Here is a 19,727-nt window from a genome sequence, read left to right as displayed (position 1 = left end):
CGGGACCAGGTCCAAGTGAGGGGCGGGGCTGACTTCGAGGGGCGTGGTCTGTAGAATGAGGGGGACCTGCCTGAGGACTCGCCTCGAAGTAGGGTCTGGAAGAAGCCAGTCATGGATGTTCGCGGTATGGGGCGGGTTAAGGGTCTGCTCAAGAGGTGAGTCGGGGAGTTGAGATCTGAGGAAGAGGCGGTACCGGCCAGCCGGGGGCGGGATCGGGAACGCAAAGGGATCGGCCTAAGATGGCAAGATCTCAGGGAGGGGTGGGATCTGGGATCAGATGGGGAGAAGTCAGTTGGAAAGGAATGGGGTTCAGAAAGGAGTGGAGCCTAATGAGGATGAGGGAGCCAGGCGGGCGGGGACAGGGACTAGGAAAGAGGGGTATCAGGGACTGAGGGACAGGGAGGCTCCGACAGCTAAGCGTGGGGTCTAGAGAACTACGCAGAGGGCAGATCCATGGGTGAAAGGAGTTTGGGAAGGGGAGGAGTCATTAGTGACAGGTGGGCTGCGAGAGGGTAGAACCGACCAGCAAGCAGGAGGGTTTTAGGGCGTGGCCTGCCGGGGAGGGGCGTGGCTACCGGTGAGGGGCGAGGCCAAGGAGGAGGCAGAGCCTGAGCTCTGTACTAAAGGGGCGGGGTCTAGAGAGGAAGCCGGTCTGAGAGTGAGATTTGGACAGGACCCTACCCAGCTGTAAGGTGTGGAAAGCGAGAATCCAGAAGGTAGGCCTGGAAGGGTGAAGGCCCAGCCAATGAGAGGTCAAAACCAGGAGACTGCAGGGGAGGTGGGGGCAGAGGCTGGAGGAGAGAGGCCTGCCTCGGGAGGGCACAGGAGTGGCCTACTGGAATGGACTTCTCGTAACAATGGACAGAATTGGAACAAGGCTATGGTGTAGGCTGAGAAGTAAAAGGGGTCAGCTAAGAGGCGGTGCAGGGAAGGGGCGGGGCCTACTCGAGGTTGGAGCCAGTGTGACAAAGGTAGGACGCGCTGAAGGATAGGGTCACCTCAGTGGGTGGGGCCTAAATCTCTCCATCCTGTGAGGGCCGGTGGCTATGTAACTAAATCGCTATTGCATGCTGGGACTCGTAGTTCTCTCCTGTCCAGAGCATTCTGGGAAAGGCCTCTGCTCAACTTGCATGGGGTTGTCCAGGGATTTGTAGGCAGATCACTTTTGAGGTGAACCTTTCATTTCTGGGCTGCCACCTCCACGGCACACCAAGAGATGTGGTCCCTCGTGCCTCCGTTGCTGCCGAGAAGTGTGGGCACCTCTGTTTATTGTCCGCTGGGCACTGTGCCCCACTCTGTACGCCAGTTCTCTTCTGGGATATGTAGTCCCTTCAAAGTCTTCTGATGAGAGAGTGGCCCTCACAGCTCCATCTGTGCCCCCATTGAATGCTGAGAACGTTGTCCCCCTCAGCGCACCTCTACCTGCCAAGGGGGAGTTCCTCTCAGCGTTTTCATTGCATGCCCTCAGGACAATTGCCCTGTCCCCCTGCACATATAACCACAGGCACATGCCTAGGGAGTAAGTCTGCTTGCTCTTTACATCGTGTTACTGGAAGAGTTATTGAGGGCTGATTCTGTGCCAGGAGTGTTTTAGGTTCTGGAGAATACAGTTGTAAGAGGAAATATCTATTTATATGCAAGGTCCTTGCTCTTAGAGCTTGCATTTTAATGGGGAGACAGACAAAACAAATAACATAATGAAATCTGTCCTGGAGAAAAGTGACGTCTGTCGTAACGACCAACATGGAGCCTCAGTAGGTGGCGGTCAGGGGAGGCCTCCGTGAGGTGGTGACAGTTGAGCTGGACCTGAGGAATTTGGAAGGGCGGGTCCAGCATGGGGGAGCAGGGAGAAAGTGTCTCTGGGAGAGGTAACAGCTCATTTGAATAGCCATAGGTGGCCAGTGGCTACCACATTGGAAAGACCCTGAAGCCAGGAGGAACTTGATGTGTTTGAGAAAGAGCAAAGAGGTGGCAGTGTCAGGGGATGTGGTCAGAGAGGCAACAGGGGCCAGTTTCTGTAGGGCCTTGTGGGCCACAGTGACGATTTGGCTTTGACTCTAAGATAGAACCATTGGAAGGTTTTCAACCAAAAAGGGATACGAGCCAATTAATGTTTTGAAAAGATCACTCTGGCTGCTGTCTGGAGAATGGACTGGAAGATCCAAGAATGGAAGCAGAGATGGGTTTGTCTAGGCAAGAAAGTGGGGACAGTGGGGGGTTGTGACAGGGGTAGCAGCAAGGAGTGGACAACTGGGGTCATGTTTTGAACAGAGAGCCAAGAAGACTTAGAAATGGCCTGCATGTGGGCGTGAGGGAAAGGGCGATTTAGCTGTCAGACCTGAGCACCTGGGGAAATAAGGGAAAGGAGACGGGGAACGGGTCTGAGGCGAGGGAAAGATCGAGAATTCTGTTTTTGACATACTGATTTTGAGATGCCCCTTGGAAGTCCGAGGGGAGCTGTTGAGTCGAAGGGTTTGTCCAGAGCTCGCGAGAGAGGTGATAGCCGAGGGCAGGAGCCATCAACTGCTCCAGCACTATCCACAGAACCTTCCACGATGAAGATTGTTCGACACGATAGCCACTAGCCATATGTGGACGTTGGGCACTTGATATGTGGTTAGTGCAATGGGAACTAAATTCTATTTAATTTTGGTTAATTAAAATTTGAATAGCCATAGGTGGCTAGTTGGTACCATATTGGATAGCGCAGGAGACAGTTTTTAAACCCATGGATCTGGGTGAGGTCACTGGGGAGAGAGGACAGAGAAGAAAAGGGAAGAGACGGCTAGGGCACTCCTTCGTTTAAAATTCTGACCGAGGAAGAGAGTCGAGCCGAGGAAGCAGAGAAGGAGGGGACAGGAAAGTAGAAGGAACACCAGAGAAGGGCAAGTCCATTCAGCAAAGCTTCTTCCAGTTGGGAGAGACAATACTTTCAGGACCCTCCTTGCATGCTGGGAAATGTAGTCCCTCTCAGTAGGTACTGGGAACTATAGTTTCCTCAATGGGTGCTGGATGTATCCATTACGGTAATGCTACTGCTTTAACAGATAAACCCCCATTCTCAGCAGCTCACCCCAATAGAAAATCGTTTCCCACTCATACAAAATCCAAACGGATGTTCCTGATTTGAGGTGGCACGCCTCCAAGTGGTGACTTAGGGACTCAGTCTCTCCCTCTCATGGCTCTGTAATCGCCGAGGACTTCAGAGTTCTCTTCTGGGTCCTCAACAGCTGCCCTCAGACAGGGAAGAAAGTAAGGTGCCTAGGGGAGAGTTTTTACGGATGAGCCTAGAACTCAGTCACGTGACTAAACGAAACCCAGGTCTAGTTCTCTGCCCCAGCAGGAAAAGGAGATGGGTTTGGTGAACAGCTAGTCAGCCCGCCCTATGGAGAGCTGTGAGCCAGCCAGCAGTGGTGGCTGGGAGCTGTGGTCCCTTTATCAGCTTCTGGGAGATGAGGTTCCCCTCTTGACCACTGGGAGCTGTGATCCCCTCATGGGTCGCCGAGGGTCCCTTACTGACTCCTGGGAGCTGTGATCTCCACATCAGGCGGCCTGACCTCCTCCTCCTTGCCCACAGGAGAAGGGCTCCACCTTCCTACAGCTAGGCTCGTCCACAGAGCAGCAGCTTCAGGTCATCTTCGAGGTGCTGGAGGAGTACGACTGGACATCTTTTGTAGCTGTGACCACACGTGCCCCTGGCCACCGGGCCTTCCTGTCCTACATCGAGGTGCTGACCGATGGCAGTCTGGTGGGCTGGGAGCACCGCGGGGCGCTGACACTAGACCCTGGGGCGGGCGAGGCCGTGCTGAGCGCCCAGCTCCGCAGCGTCAGCGCGCAGATCCGCCTGCTCTTCTGTGCCCGCGAGGAGGCCGAGCCGGTGTTCCGGGCAGCCCAAGAGGCCGGCCTCACTGGGCCCGGCTACGTCTGGTTCATGGTGGGGCCCCAGCTGGCTGGAGGCGGCGGCTCAGGCGCCCCTGGGGAGCCCCTTCTTCTGCCAGGAGGCGCCCCACTGCCAGCTGGGCTGTTTGCAGTGCGCTCGGCTGGCTGGCGGGATGACCTGGGCCGGCGTGTGGCAGCTGGTGTGGCTGTGGTGGCTCGAGGTGCCCAGGCCCTGCTGCGTGACTACGGCTTCCTGCCTGAGCTTGGCCATGACTGTCGTGCCCAGAACCGCACCCATCGAGGGGAGAGTCTCCACAGGTGAGAGGGGCTGGGGCGGGGGGAGGGCTGTGGCAAGACTCCAGAGCCTGGGGTACTCACTGCCTGAGTGGCCTCAGATGGGTCACGCTCCCTCTCAGCTTGGGTTCCCTTTCCTGTAAAATGGGTGTAACTGGCTCTCCTCTCTGGGGTTACATCAGATAATTTGGAAAAAGCGTCCAAGACACAGTGAGTGTGTTACTATATTTCATGACTTTAAGATGCACTTTTTTTTTCCCCCACAGTTTAATGGCTTTGAAATCAAGGCGTGTCTTACAACTGGTGGCTTTTCATGGTTTAATTGGCAATGCTTTTCCCTTTATGGTACATAAAAATAGTGATACATCTTCTAATGGATAGCAGCTTAGATTCAGTGAGATACGCCAGTTAGAGTATGAGCTGAACTTCAGTAACAAAAGACCCAACGATCTAATGGCTCAAACGAGGAAGAAGTTTGTTCCGCTCCCACTTAACAGTCTGGAGATGCGTGGTCCAGGTTATCAGGAGACCCCGTTGCTCCACGTGACTATTCAGGGACCCGGGCCACCTTCTTTGCTCTGCCATGTCCTTTCCGCACAAAGCTGGGTCGTGCACAAGCCTGAATTCCAGCTCATGGGATGCGGGAAAGGGAGGAACTGGAGAGCAAGCGATGTCTTTTTGCGCAAGCGAGGCAGAAGGGGCGAGTCTGACATCCCATTGGCGAGAACGTAGTCACGTGGCCAGGGCTGGCTTATTGGTTGTTTACGGCCACACCCACGCAGATTGGTTAGACGGTGGATTCTGATTGGTCAGTACCTGTGCGGCACTGCTAGTCAGACGTTTTGAATGTCGCCCCTGCACGCGGCCTGCGCCAGCTGCGAGAAAAATTAGGATGCGTCGACTCTAGCAGGTCAGCTGCGTGCCCAGCCTACACGCTATTATTTTTGAAGAGGAAAACAGGGTTTGGCAGAAAACGGCATGTCCACTGTAGGAAGCTTTGTAAGTGGGGAAATTGATGAGTTGGGTGACAGAACGATGGAAGGAGACGCCTGTATCCTGAGATGAGCTTGGGAAGAGGCGATGAGTGGGGAAGAAAACCTAGGGGAGGAGAATTGAGAATTGGTGAATTGAGAATCAGGATCTAGGGACGAGAGGGTGAGAAAAACATGCCTCGTTCATAAATACTTACCGAGAGCCCGCTAAGAATCAGGGCTCATGCTGGGCGCTGGGAACACAGATGAAAGAGACCATGGACCTCTCTTCAAAGAACACAGGGTCCTGTAGGGGCGGCAGACATGGATGGGATAATGACAACACAGCGTGATGCTTGCAATAATGGAAGTTAAATGGGCGTTATGGGAGCACCAGGACATTTTTGGTTGCAGGAAGCAGAGTCTCATTCAAGTTTCCTCCGGGACGAGGGGGTTTATTGGAGAGATAAACACTCACAGAAATCCAGATGTCAGGAATTGAGGCCAAGACTCTCCCCGCCCCAGCTTGCCACTCCCAGAGGCTGTCCAGTTCCTCCATTGCTATCACTTACCCGGGATTCTGCTCCTCCTAACATTCATAATTTTTATTCTGCCCACCACCTATCCCGCGAAATGTCACAGCCAACATCCTCCCAAGTGCGGAATTTCATTGGCCCCAATCGGCCTTCCAAACTAGGCTACATGAGTCACGGGTCAGCCTATGGAGTCAGGGAGGTTCCCAGGGGGGAGGAGCTTTTAAGCTGAGACCTCAAGGATGAATTGTTCATTTATTCATTGAAAAGCCCTCTATCGAGAGTCTGCTATGTGCCAAGCAGCGCCTTCGGCACAGAGGTATATAGTGTTGAACAGGGTCGCTGCTCTCACAGAGTTTACAATCTCATAGGGGACAAACAAGAAAGCGAAGAAGAAAATATCACGTAGTAGCTTCTGTGAGGAAAATAAAATATGTGGAATGTGATAAGAAATACCTAGGGTGCTAGGTTAGGTGAGGTCGTCAGGAAAGGTCTCTGAGCAGGTGAAATTTGGAGGTAAAAAGATAAAGCGAAGGAGCCAACTATTAGAAGGTCTGAGTGAAGAGAAGGGTGTGGGAACAGCAGGTGCAAAGGCCTTCGGGCTGGAATTCCCTGCTTGGGAGCCTGAAAGAAAGTCAGTGTGTCCGGAGCTTAATGGACAAGGGGAGGGGGCATGACTTGGAAATGGAGAAACGCTTGGGGGACCCAGCTCATGTAGGGTGTGTAGACCATGTTAAGGGGTTCAGATTCGATTCTAAGGGCCATTGGGAGTTCACTGGAAAGATAGAGTATTCCAGACAGGAGAACAGCATTGTGCAAAGGCCCCCGGAGAGCAGGATGGTGGGACACAGTAGCTCGGGGTGGACGAAGGCAGGAGAATTAGAGGTTGAGGGTGGTGAGGCTGGGGAAGTAGACGAGGCCAAGCCACAAGGCCCTTGAACACCAGGTTGAGAGGCTTGAGCGTTGTTCTGGAAACTGGGGAGCCATGGTTGGGTTATGAGCAGGCGGGGAGGTGGAGTCAGTTTGGGGCATAGAAAGACCTCTCTGGGGGTGGAGTGGGAAACAGACCAAAGGAGACAGATTGGAGGCTGGAGGCCAGGCAGGAGGCTGGGGCAGGCATCCAGGAGGGCTACGGGGACAGAGAGGAGATCCCAGGGGCAGGAAGGATGGTGCTTGGGGAGGGAGGGCCTGGGCAGGGGGAGTGAGGGGGCAGCTGGGGATCTGGCCCAGGGACTGGGGTGATGTGACAGGTCTTCGGAGTACAGGGTGCCATTGCATAGTCAAGATATCTGGGGCTCCAGAAGCCCTCGGGGGCTTCTTCCTAGGGGAAGGGACATTTGAGCTGAGTCTTAAAGACATAAGAACTTGTCAGGATGAGAAGGGACAGAATAAATGTTTTCCGGGCAGAGGAAACAGCATTTACATAGGCCTAGAAGTAGGAGACCGCTTGATACATTTGGGGACACATTGCATCTACTGTTGGTATGGCACGAAATAGGTTTGGAGTGGAAAGGGTTTGAGGGTGGGAAGGGATCAGAGACGGGGCCGCAGGGGCAGATGGGGCCAGAACCAGTGCCTCAGCCCCAGGCTGAGGTTCTGGGACCTCGTGTGGCGGTGCTGGGCAGCGAGGGGAGAACGCCTTGCAGACAAGAGGTGTATTTGGGTTTCCAAGGTCTTCGAGGAGAGATTCCGGCTGGGGCCTGGGCTGGTCAGTAGGAAGGGGACCTTCTCTGCTTTTGGCTGCCAAGGTCTTATCCAGGTCCCCATATGTCCCCTCCCTTCCTCCTGGCAGGTACTTCATGAACATTACGTGGGACAACCGGGATTACTCCTTCAATGAGGATGGCTTCCTGGTGAACCCCTCGCTGGTGGTCATTTCCCTCACCAGAGACAGGACTTGGGAGGTGGTGAGTCCCAGCCCCGACCTCGGGCATAGAGGTGGCCCACATGCCTGGGTCCTGGCAGGTGGGGGAGGGGGCTGGCCTCTGGCCTCTGAGGGAGGAAGGGGCTGGGAGCCAGACTTCTAGGTCCTGTGGGAAAGAACTGGGAGCCCACATCTGGGGGGAGGAGGGAGATGGGGCGCAGACTCCTGGAGCTGGGAGCCCGGACTCCGAGGAAGGAGGACCATGAAGGCCAGGACCACCTGGAAGCCCCTCCAGGAAGCGTGAATCTCCTTTTCTCGGCCAAGGTGGGCAGCTGGGAGCAGCAGACGCTCCGCCTCAAGTACCCGCTGTGGTCCCGCTATGGCCGCTTCCTGCAGCCAGTGGATGACACGCAGCACCTCACGGTGGCCACGCTGGAGGAGAGGCCCTTCGTCATCGTGGAGCCCGCTGACCCCATCAGCGGCACCTGCATCAGAGACTCTGTCCCCTGCCGGAGCCAGCTCAACCGTACCCACAGGTGACAGCCCGGGATCCAGGAATTCCGGTTTCAAAATCCTGCCTTGAAGCTCAGTATTCTTGGCCCCAGCCCTTCCCGCCTTGGGACCCAGGACCCACAAAGCCCTCCAGTTTAGTGACCTTGGATGAGTCACGTAATTCCTTTGAGCCTCAGTTTCCCCAGGAAGCACTAACCTTAGTTTTTAGCCACTGCTTGTCCCTCCCTCCATGAGGTGGGGAGGGCCCCTAACGTCCCCAAGCCTGCCCGCTCCCCGCAGCCCTCCACCGGACGCCCCGCGCCCAGAAAAGCGGTGCTGCAAGGGCTTCTGCATCGACATCCTGAAGCGGCTGGCTCAGACCATCGGCTTCAGCTATGACCTCTACCTGGTCACCAACGGCAAGCACGGGAAAAAGATCGACGGCGTCTGGAATGGCATGATCGGGGAGGTGAGGCTCGCGGGGACAGGGTGGGGGTGCTGCCAGGACGTGGGGGGCTGGGCCACGAGTGGGAGAACTCCGGCTGGAGGGGCGTGCTGAAAGAAAGGACTGCCCAGATTAGAAGGGGCGTGGCCACAGGCAGGCCCCACCTTGGTGGAGGCGTGGCCAAGAAGGACCCACCCTGTTGGGGCGGGGATAAGAGGGGGCGGGGCTAGGGGCGGACCTCCTCGACGGGGGCGGGGCCGGGAGGATGGAGCTCAAAATCTTTCGTGGGGGCTTGCTACAGGAGCAGGATGCGGCCAGGGTCGGGCGGGGCCGGGAGGATGGAGCTCAAAATCTTTCCGAGGGCTTGCTGCAGGAGCAGGATGCGGCCAGGGCCACCTGTTCTCACTCCTGTCTGCAGACTCTCACCTCTATCTTTCCTGCCCCAATGTGCGTCCCCCTCACCCGCCCTCCCCGGCCATCCTCGTGAGCCTCTCTCTCACCCTGTCACTGGTCTCCTCCCGGGGTGATCTTGCCGCCTCCACCTGCCTGAGCCAGCCCGGTTCCCTCACCAGGTGTTCTACCAGCGCGCGGACATGGCCATCGGCTCGCTCACCATCAACGAGGAGCGGTCCGAGATCGTGGACTTCTCTGTCCCCTTCGTGGAGACGGGCATCAGCGTCATGGTGGCGCGCAGCAACGGCACCGTGTCCCCTTCGGCCTTCCTTGGTGAGTGAGCTTGGGGCCCTGGGACGGTCAGCTGGGGCAGCCGTGTGCCCCAGTCCCATCCGGTACTGCTCGTACCAGTGCTGTGACTCCGGTAAAGTGGCCTCACTGCTGAGCCTCAGTTTCCTAATCTGTGACATGGAAGAAGCAATTTCGCTTACCGGAAGCATTTTGACCGTGAAGCTAAGGAGCTTCGGGAGCCTTGCACAGCCTCCTCAAGGCCCTGTACCTCGTTTTGTATTCATAATGTTGTATTCTTTTTTTTTTTTTTCTTAAAGAGAACCCTCCAAATTGTGTAAGCTTCGGGCCCCACAAAACCCATTAACCCTGTAAGTAGGTATGAGGTGAGGAAAAGAGATTAGCATGGCACTAGCACACGGTAAGTGCTCGATTCACCCATCAGACTGCTTATGGAGCACCTACTGTGCGCCAGGCCCCGAGCTGCGCACGTGCCCCTGCCCTCTCAGAGCACTTGGCTTCATGGGCGAGACAGAAGATAGACTCTTAAAGGGATACAGGGACAGGAGCACTTAAGATGGTGACAGAGAAATCAGGCTGGGGAAGAGAAGAGAAGGAATCAGATTGATGCTGCTGTGGGTGGGCAGGCAGGTCCTTCGAGGCGGCGACCCAGTCCTGTGTAGACCTGGCTGGAAGAGCATCCTAGGCAGAGGGAACAGCAAGGACGAAGGCACCAAGGTGGAGTACTTGTGAAGGAGCCCGCGAGGTCGGAGGAGGGGCATGAGTGAGCGGCTGGGAAGTGAGGGCTGAGAGGGGACAGGGCGGGTTTGGGCTTTACGCTTGCCGAAACAGCCAGCGTTTTAACCGCAGGCGGTGGCAGGAAGATGGCGGTTCGGGTAAGATTAGGGGACAGGCCAGAGGTTAGGGCGCGGACGCCCGGATTGGTCGGCAGCTTCGAGGTGGATTGGAACAGGGTAGAGATGTCATTTACTGAGCTCGGAGAAGTCCTAAGTGTAGCCCTGGTCAGTTCCCTCTTGCTCTCTGAAGTCCGAGCAAGGCTCCCGGGAGGGGGAGGGGCTGGGAGAAGGGCCGCCCCGCCTTCGCGTTTTGTTTTCGGTGTGTTTCCCCAAGCGCGTCTTTTGCGGCCTCCTCTTTTGCATCAAGGTCTCTGCAGAGCCCCTGAGATGCACCACGCGGGGCCCCTGCCTTCAGCAGGGGAGTGACAAGGTCATCTGTCTGCCCCACCACGTTGCCAGCCGAGGCGACAGGCGTGTCCCCAGATGCAGCAGTGACAGCCCAGGGTGGTCACCCTGCTGTGACAGGGCCACCTGCTGTGACAGAGCCAGTCCTGGCCGTTTGCACTTGGTCTGGGGAGGTCAAACAAGCCAGTGCTAATCTCAAGGAAATGGTGACTTGAGCTTATTGTCACTGAACTCCCAGAGGCAGTGTTAGGAGGGGACACATGAACTTGAGTTCCTCTGATGGACAGGTTAGGGTGGCCCCTCTGACAGGGTTGCTGTGGAGCCGGGGCAGAGAGGGCGTGGCTCGTTCAGGGAGCTGAGTTCCGGGAGGTAAAAGCAAAGGGTTCTTGAAAGAGTGATTGGGCCAGAGAGGAGGGTGGAGCAAGGCTGGGGGGTGGGGACTTTGTCCTGGGGGGCGCAGGTGCTCCATTGAGAGCTGCGAGTTGGGGAGAGGCAGAGTCATCTCTGAGTGCAGAAAGAGCCTCTGGGGCCATAGGGAGGGGGAATGGGCTGGAGGGGTAGCTGCTGGGAGATGGTCCAGGAGAGGACGGGGCCTGAGCTGGGGACAGATCCAGGAGGATGAGGCTGGGGACTGACAGGTGAGGGCTGGTGAGGGAAAGGGAGGAAATGAGGACAGCAAATGCGGGTAGCGGGCTGTGACTGGATGGCTGCTGGGGCTCTGGGAATGGGGAACCAGGGAGTTGGTGCTGGGCTCAGTGTGGGACACAAATGGCCTGCGGGATGGCCGGGGGGAGGTGGAGAAGGGGGTCTGGAGCTCCGGGGACATATTTAGGTGATCGAAACCACAGAAATGGTTGAGGGGGCTGTCTTCGAGAGAGTCTGGCTCCCAGGAAGCCGGTGGACAACGAGGCTGTCCCCAAGATGAGAAACCAGGGGAGGGGGCCGAGTCGGGTAGGGCCAGCTCTGGGCTGCACCTTGTCCACCTACCTGTGGTCCCCCGATCCTTTGCTTGGCCGAGCCATGACCACACGCGCCCTTTCCCCAGAGCCCTACAGCCCCGCCGTGTGGGTGATGATGTTCGTCATGTGTCTCACCGTGGTCGCCGTCACCGTTTTCATCTTCGAGTACCTCAGTCCCGTTGGCTACAACCGCAGCCTGGCCACGGGAAAGCGTGAGTCCCCTTCCTCCATCACCCTACCTCGCAGCGCCCGGGACCGGATAGAATTACATTTCCCAGCAGGCCCCGGGGTAGAGCCTGGTGGCAGAGGCCTCGGGGGGCCCACTGGGAATTGTAGTTCTTTCCACTCCCTCATTGAGCAGAAGGGATTTGGGGTCCATGTCCCCCCTCCTGGCCCCCTGCAGGCCCTGGCGGCTCAACCTTCACCATTGGGAAATCCATCTGGCTGCTCTGGGCCCTGGTGTTCAATAACTCAGTGCCCGTGGAGAACCCCCGGGGGACCACCAGCAAAATCATGGTGCTGGTGTGGGCCTTCTTCGCCGTCATCTTCCTCGCCAGCTACACAGCCAACCTGGCCGCCTTCATGATCCAGGAGGAGTACGTGGACACCGTGTCCGGGCTCAGTGACCGAAAGGTGTGTGCGTTTGGGGACGAGGGAGTCGGCTGGGGTTGGAGGTCTTGGGGCTTGGCACGTGGGAGGGCAGAAGGATCTTGGGGGAGAGGGGGTCTCATCCCAGAAAGAGTTCCAAAATGGTAGAATGGAATGTTCCGGAGTTCACAGTGAACGATTTCAATGTTCCCAGGCACGGGGAGTATCCTCAAATGTTATAGGTACAGTAGCGCCAAATAGGGCCCTCTAGATCACTGTCGGTCTTAAACTGCGACGAAGGACTAATTTGTGAAATTTCTAATCCAACGGCGGCCAATACTTTTGTAAACTACAGCAGAAATGAGTTACCGGAAAAGTAGAATTTAAAATCAAGACATGCAAGAGTCAAAGCCAAGTTTTAACGTCTGAGGTCCAACAGACATAAAATTATTTCGTCAGATCGCTCTAAATGCTGACACCTCCCGCGTCTGTCCTTGCCTCGCCGCAGGTCACAGTTTGTTCAGGGACTGGTGGTCAGCGGAGCAGGCTTTGAGACTCAAGTGGTTCACTGAGAAATCAATTCAGTGGGTGACCACAAGCAATTTTTTAAATGGAATGGAATGGAATGGAAAGTATGTTTGACTGCCTCTTACATGATACGGATGAGTTTGGTTTCATGAAACATTTGTCTTAGCCATATATACAGCTGAGACTGAACCAGCAAGACACGTGTCTGGCTATGTCTGTTAACACAGTGAATGATTTTGAACAGATTGGTAAATAACTGCCCCCAGCCCTGTCCCCTATACCAGCCCCCTGCACCAATTCCTCCCGTGATCCAGCAGGTTAAGGGTTAATGCCTGGCACATCAAGGGCCTCTGGGACCTTTCTTGAGCTCTGTAGCCGGTGTCTTTTCTGATTGGACCACGGTCAGGCCACACTGGGCGTTACATATTTCAACATTACTCCTGATTATGTGGGTATCCGTATCTGCAACATACAGCTAGCTACCCGTGGATGGGGAGTGGTGTTTCCTATTGCGGGTCATGATGAGCAAGTTCGAGAAACGCTTCCGCCCCGGGGTGTCTGCCGGTTGGGGAGTGTCCCCCAAGATGGAGCATCTATCTGGTCGAGGACATCCTCCGCCTAGATGCCCCCAAGAGGGCGCCCTGGTAACTCCCCATTCTGCCCCAGTTCCAGAGGCCCCAGGAGCAGTACCCGCCCCTGAAGTTTGGGACGGTGCCCAACGGGTCCACGGAGAAGAACATCCGCAGCAACTACCCCGACATGCACAGCTACATGGTGCGCTACAACCAGCCGCGCGTAGAGGAAGCGCTCACTCAGCTCAAGGCAGGGTCAGCGCAGACGCGGGGCGCCGCCGGGGCCCTGAGCACACTCGGGGTTGGCGAGGGGTCAGGGGTCGTTTATCAGCCTTCGAGGTCAGCCCGGGGTGAGCCGGCTTGGAGGACAGAGGTCGCCGAGGGTGGGAGTGAGCGCCCCGCTTCCAGGCGGAGGGTCCTCGTGATGTTTTCAGGGATCCAGGAGTTCTGGATTCTGGGGCCAGACTGCCAGGGTGCAAATCCTGGCTTTGTCCCTTCTGGGCTGTGTGACCTTGGGCAAGTCACTCGACCTTCTGAGCCTCAGTTTTTCCTTCTGTAAAATGGGGATAACAAGAGGACCCACCTCATAAGGTTGTTATAAGGATTATTATAATTATTATTAATATAATTAATATATCATTATAGTTTTCATTAGTTACTCCATGCACGACACTTAGAGCAGTGCCTGGCATACTGTAGGTGTTTGCTGCTGTTGTTATTATTATTATTATCATCATCATCATTAGAGCTGAACTCACTGGTTGCGATACTTGAATTTTGTTTTGTTTTGTTTTGTTTTTAACACGTTTCCCAAACCGTGGGGATAAAGTTAAGCTCAAAGCTAGGCACAGTACCTCGCTCCACATCCCTCCTTTAGTCACTCAGCATTCATTTACTTTCTTGGCATCTATTCTATACCTGGCCATAGACCATTAGACCGCAATTCCTGCCCTCAGGATGCTTAGAGTCCAGAGGTGGGAAATGAACTATAAGTATGCGAGCAGAAAAATTAGCAAGGTCATGTTAGAAAGTGATAGTGAGCTAGAGCATGGCTGAGCTAGGGGCGTTCAGGGAGGGCTTCTGGGAGGAGGTGACTTGAGCAGAGCGCCGAGGGGCTGAGGGAGCTAGCCAGGTGGCAGAGCCTCGCCCACAGAGGGAGCGGGGTGTGCAGAGTGGTCTTGGGACATTAGAGGACCAGCGGGAAAGCCAATGATGAGGCAAAGCGCAGATGAGAGGAAGACAGGGCTGTGACCCCTGAGGCAGACGGCAGGGCTGGGTTTTATGGGAAGCCGTGGGGAGGCGGGGCTTGGCGTAGGGGCGGGGCATGATTTGATTCGTTTGTAAAAGCCCCCTCCAGCTGCCCCCGTAGGGAGAATGGATGCAGGAGGGACGATCTTGTGGGACCAGTGCCAAGGCTGTCATGTGCCTTCCCTGAGGCCCACCCTCTGCTTACTCATCAAGTAGCGCCCCTAACCCGATCCTTTTTACCCCTCTGTCTTGAGGAGCGGGACCTGGCCAAGTGGTTCTGGCCGTCACTTCCCTACTCTGCGCAGGTTCTCGAAGATGCTAGGGAATTTTCGTGTATATTAGGACATTTTTTTTTAATAAACTATAAATGATTTTCTTTAATAAATGCATAACAAAATGCAATGAAATTTTTTTTTTTAAATGATGCTAGGGAGCCTGTGGTCAAGAAAAGCCTCACTTGGGTTCCAGAACACCCTTCCACCACCGGCCTCCTGCCTTTGTTTCTGCTGGGAAGCCTGGCGGACCCCTCGGCCCCTTCCCAGGGCTCCCCCGGCTGGAGTACCCCACCTTCCTCTGTGCCTGGCACCCTTCCCCTTGGGTTTCCAACCCTCTCGAGCTAAGTTTCCCCTTCACAAATCCCTTTCCCCTCTTCGAAGGTCATATTTGCTTAACGTTTGCTCGTTAAAAATAATGAGGTGAAAATAGATCCCCCCCCCTTACCCACTCACTGCTAATGGTTCAATGCATTTCCTCAGGCGTTTTTTTCTAGAGTGGGGCTGGGGAACCACAGACTTAATTTAGAATTTTACAGGATCCATTTTAATGAAACAGGTGATACTAATTTTAATGATCTGTTTCATTCGCTCCAACATCTCTAATATATGACCATTTCGATATGTAATATAAAAAGTAATGACGTATTTCCCCTTTCTTTCTGTTTTGAGCTTTGAGTGCGTGCTCTACTCAGTGTACATCTCCATTCCAACCTGCCACATTTCGAGGGCTCAGAAGCCACATCTGGCTAGTGGCCGTCATTCTGGACCGCGTAGACCTAGAATTGTCTTTTTACCTCTTTGATTATTTTCTCTTTTCTTCCTCTATCTTCTTCTTCCTTTTTCTTTTCCTCCTCCTCTTTTTCTTACCGGTATTTCTTCCTCTTCTTCCACATTTTCCTCCCTTCCTTTGCTTGCCCCAACCCCCAGGTGTCCTCCAGTGCAGCGGTCCCCAACCTTTGTGGCACCAGGGACCGGTGCTCCCATGAGAATCTAATGCCCGATGATCTGAGGCGGTGATGCTGGCGCTGGGGAGCGGCTGCAGATACAGACGAAGCTTTGCTCACCCGCTGCTCACCTCCTGCTGTGCGGCCCAGTTCCTAACAGGCCACAGACCGGTACCTGTCCACAGCCCGGGGGTTGGGGACCTCTGCTCTAGATCCTTAGGATCTAGAAAACATTGGCCCTAACCTTCCTTCCTAAGAATTCTGCAAATTCCTGGGCTTCACACGGTCACCCTGGCTTCAGGGTCATCTTTGCCAGATTTAGTTAACTTTCTGGACCATCTCACTGGCCCAAGTGTGTCTCCCCAGCTCCAGAGGCTTTTATCCAGAATTGGAATCCACTCCTCACTTAATCCCCATGAAAGCCCCCACTGTGTGTGCCGGACTGCAGACTGAAACGTGATAGGTGCCGGCTGCCAGCACCGTCCAGTAAAATCCAGTACAAACTACTGTGTAATTCTAAATGTGCTAGTAGCCACACGCAAAGACATAAAAAAAAAGAAACAGATGAAATTAGACTCAATCATATATTTTACTTAACCCAGTATATCCCCAATATTATTATAACATGTAATCAGTAAAAAAAAAAAAAATGGTTGAAACCTTTTACATATTATTTTCCCACGCGAATCTTTGAAATCCGAAATGCACATTATACGCACTGCACACCTCGGGTCAGACCCATATTTGAAATAGCGACAGTGGCAGGTAGCCGCCGTATAGGGCAGCTCAGGCACACATTCATCTAAACGCAAAAAGTTTCACAGTGAACGTTTTGCACGTGAAACAAAAGACCTCTGGCCACCTTCCCCGCCACCCTCCGGGGACTTTTTCTCTTCCTGACTCACCCCCAGAGTTTCACCCCAGCCAGCCAGCTGAGTCATCTCTCCCCTCTCTGCCCCTTCTTCCGGGAAGGCCTCTGGGATTTCCAGATCCTCTCCCTATCTTCTCCAAAGCAGGGCGGCTCTCCCAGGCTCTGCCCACCCACCCCTACTTCACGAGCACAAACTGTGGAGCTCATCAATTACATGTAAAACATTCACGCGACCACGCCCAGATCAAGGTACCGAAAATGGCCAACTCCCCAGAAGGCTCCCCGCTCCCCCTCCACTCACCGTAGAGGATCGCTGTTAATTGAGTTAGCCCGGTTTTGAATATGACATAACCAGAGTCAAACAGTGTATTTAGCAGCTTTTGTGTCTGGCTTGTTCTGCCCCATTTTACTGCCAGGTTGCTTGTTCGTAGCTGTATCCCACTGAGGATACCATTATATGAATATGTGGGAATTCTTCCATTCTAACTGTTGGTGGACATTTGGGTTTTTCCCAGTGTTTGGCCATTATGAATATTCTACAATGAACATTCTTGTACAAGTCTTCAGAGGATACGTTCGTTTCTCTTGGGCAAATTCCCACGGGTAGGACTGCTGGGTCATGGGGAGGTGGATGCTTTAGCTTCAAAAGATACTGCCAGACATCTTCCAAGATAGTCGTACCAATTTGCTCTCATCAGCCGTGCGGGAAAGTTCCGTTCGTTCCGTAGCCTTGCCAAGGCTTGGTATCATTCCCGAACCTTTTAAATTTACTCTAGTGTTTATGATATATCGACACTCACTTACGTTCATTATTCTTAGGGCCACTGTAACAGAAATGTATCGTCTCACAGTTTCGGAGACTCGAAGTCCTCCTCGTTCCTTCTGAGGGCCGCGAGGGAGAATCTCTTCCAGGCCTGTCTCCTTGGCTTGCAGATGGCCGTCTCTCTCAGTGTCTTCACACGGTCTCCCATCGATGTGCCTCTCTGTCCACATTTCCCCTCGTCACATGGACACCATCCTATGGGATTAGGGCCCACCCTAATAACCTCATTTCAACTCGAGTTCCTCTGTAAAGACCCTGTCACGTTCTGAGGCACTGGGGTAGGACTTCAAGATGTGAATGTAGGGGGGACACAGCTCAACCCATAACATATCATAGGCGAATACTTTTATTTTCATTTTCTAGATGGGGAAACTAAGGCCCCACAAAATCCCATGGCTGTTGAGTGGCAGCGCTGGGATTTGAACCCTGGCCATCTGATTCTGAGCCCAACCTGTCAACCTCTGTAATACATTGCCCCTTGGGCTGTGAGAAATCTCGAAGCACCCTGTGCCTTCCCCAGAAACTTCTAGATTGACACGCGATACCTCTGTGTTTCTGTCACCTCTGGCTATGATTTCCTGCTTCCGCTAAATTCTATTTCTCCCCAGTATTCCTTTTTACAGGTCCCCACCCCCCGACTAATCTTTAGTTCTCTTTTTATCAGAGTTATACATCCACATTATTTGGAGAGTCAAATACAACATTTTAAAAAAAATGAAAACCAGCAGTCTCCCATGTGCCTACCCTCCGTTTCTCCCACCCCAGAGGGGTCTGTTTTCACTTCATTTATTGTGTCATTTGATTATCTATGTCCCTGTCTCTAAATACCATGTTTGTATGGCTACCTCTCGATTTTTTCAACTTGGGCATTTTCCATTCACTTCTCACTATGGAAGACGCATCCTCATACTCTTAGTTAAATTATTCCAACCTCCCACATTGTGATTCCGGCTAGATAAATATGCAGTGTTTATAGGTTATGTCTGTGTAAATGCTCCCACAGCTGCCACAGGTAGTAAACCGTGATTACTTTCGTCTCCTACACAAGTCTTTGTTTTTCCTGGAGTTAATAATTGTCTTTTTTTGTTTTTTTGTTTTTTTTTTTCAGTTTCTTAGTGGCTGAGTTTTCTTCGTGCTTAACTAATCCAAACCGACATTCTCTGTTAACTCTATGACTCTCTTCTTCATGTGTCCAGACACATCAGGTACTCTATTAATTTCGTCTCATTGAAGAAGTTTTTCCCGTGGCCTGCTGGCCACTCCGGTCTGGTACACAGCCACCATCACGATCCCATCATCTGTCCCCCTGGTTTGGATCCTGTTGTAGCCCAATACTTATTCTTCCTGGGTTTCTCTCTCTTGTTCTTTCGAGCTTCCTGACAAAAGGCACGTAGGGGGAAGGTCAAATTATACAGACATTGCATTTGTAAAAAACATCTGGATTCTCGATGCGTCATCTGGCTGGGTATAAAATTCTGGGCTAGAGATCCTTTTCCTCCAGAATTCTGAAAACATCACTCCATTGTCTTCTAAGTGTCTGTCAAGAAATCGAAGTCATTCTGATTCCTAAGCCTTGTACGTGATCTGTTTTTCAGCGATACGTCCCTTATTAGTATATTTTTATCAATTCGTTTGGATTTTATTCGTTTGTTTTAAATACAAACAAACAAAAGGAGAGGGGAGAAGTGGTTATTTCTGCACCGACTGTTTCGAATGCAAGTTACTCCATCGCTAGGGGTGTTTGGTTGGTGCTTGTAACCATGGGACCCACAGGGTTAGTTCCAACCATTTTTCACTGAGGCTTTTTTTTCTTTCCCGAATACCCAGCATTCCTTTAAGGCCCATTTAGCTGCGGATTTTGTTTCTTCTCCTGGCAGTCCGCATTTATTTATTTATTTTTAATTTTTCAATTACAGTCGACATCTGTTTTCACTGCTGGACCTTCTCCTCGTGCCCTTGCATCATTTGTCCTGGGAAATTGTCTTGGTTTCTTTTCATTACGATTTCCCCTTTCCCTCCATTTCTGTTCGTTCTTTTTAGAACCCTTACTAATTTGATATTGGGCTTCCTGGACTGTCCATTTATTTTATTCCTGTTCTTATTTTTCCTTGTCTTTATCTTCCTACTCTACTGCCAGAGAGGTTTTCTTAACATTATCTTCCGTTCTTTTATTAAGCTTTTCATTTCTGCTACTACATTTGAAATTTCTACGTACTCTTTTTTTCACCTCTGAATTTTTATATGAGTTAATAAATTTTATAATAGGATTTTATAGTATCCTATTTTATAATGTCCTAGTCATGGTTCAGAGTTGCAGTATCTTGTTTCTCTAATGATGTTAATGATAGTTGATGAGGGTTTTTATATTTTCTCCTCTCCGTATAAGTCTCATTTCCATTTTGTTTTGTTTCCATCTTTCTTATAGAGGATTTAGCCGATGCCTAGTAATCCTCAGGGGTCTGTTCATATTCGGGAGCGGGGGGTCCAAAACTCTCAAAGTGGTGGGCCTGTGACATGGGCGGGGTTGTCGACTATGAACTTCACTGTAGTATCTGGAC

General features: G+C 52.9%; 1 protein-coding gene across 1 annotated transcript in view; it reads left to right on the top strand.

Annotated features, from left to right (window-relative positions):
• GRIN2D (glutamate ionotropic receptor NMDA type subunit 2D) overlaps positions 1-19,727 on the top strand; it is a 28,915-nt gene that overhangs the window by 4,456 nt on the left and 4,732 nt on the right. Inside the window, exons 4-11 of the mRNA XM_025048836.1 lie at positions 3,578-4,197; positions 7,470-7,584; positions 7,866-8,077; positions 8,334-8,502; positions 9,051-9,204; positions 11,407-11,532; positions 11,724-11,953; positions 13,103-13,263. Of these exons, the coding sequence (XP_024904604.1) occupies positions 3,578-4,197; positions 7,470-7,584; positions 7,866-8,077; positions 8,334-8,502; positions 9,051-9,204; positions 11,407-11,532; positions 11,724-11,953; positions 13,103-13,263 (1,787 nt within the window). The remainder of the gene's footprint in view (positions 1-3,577; positions 4,198-7,469; positions 7,585-7,865; positions 8,078-8,333; positions 8,503-9,050; positions 9,205-11,406; positions 11,533-11,723; positions 11,954-13,102; positions 13,264-19,727) is intronic.

This window comes from Pteropus alecto, unplaced genomic scaffold (genome assembly GCF_000325575.1).
Source record: "Pteropus alecto unplaced genomic scaffold, ASM32557v1 scaffold41, whole genome shotgun sequence".
Taxonomy (NCBI): Eukaryota; Metazoa; Chordata; class Mammalia; order Chiroptera; family Pteropodidae; genus Pteropus; species Pteropus alecto.
This window is presented reverse-complemented; position numbering and strand designations above follow the sequence as displayed.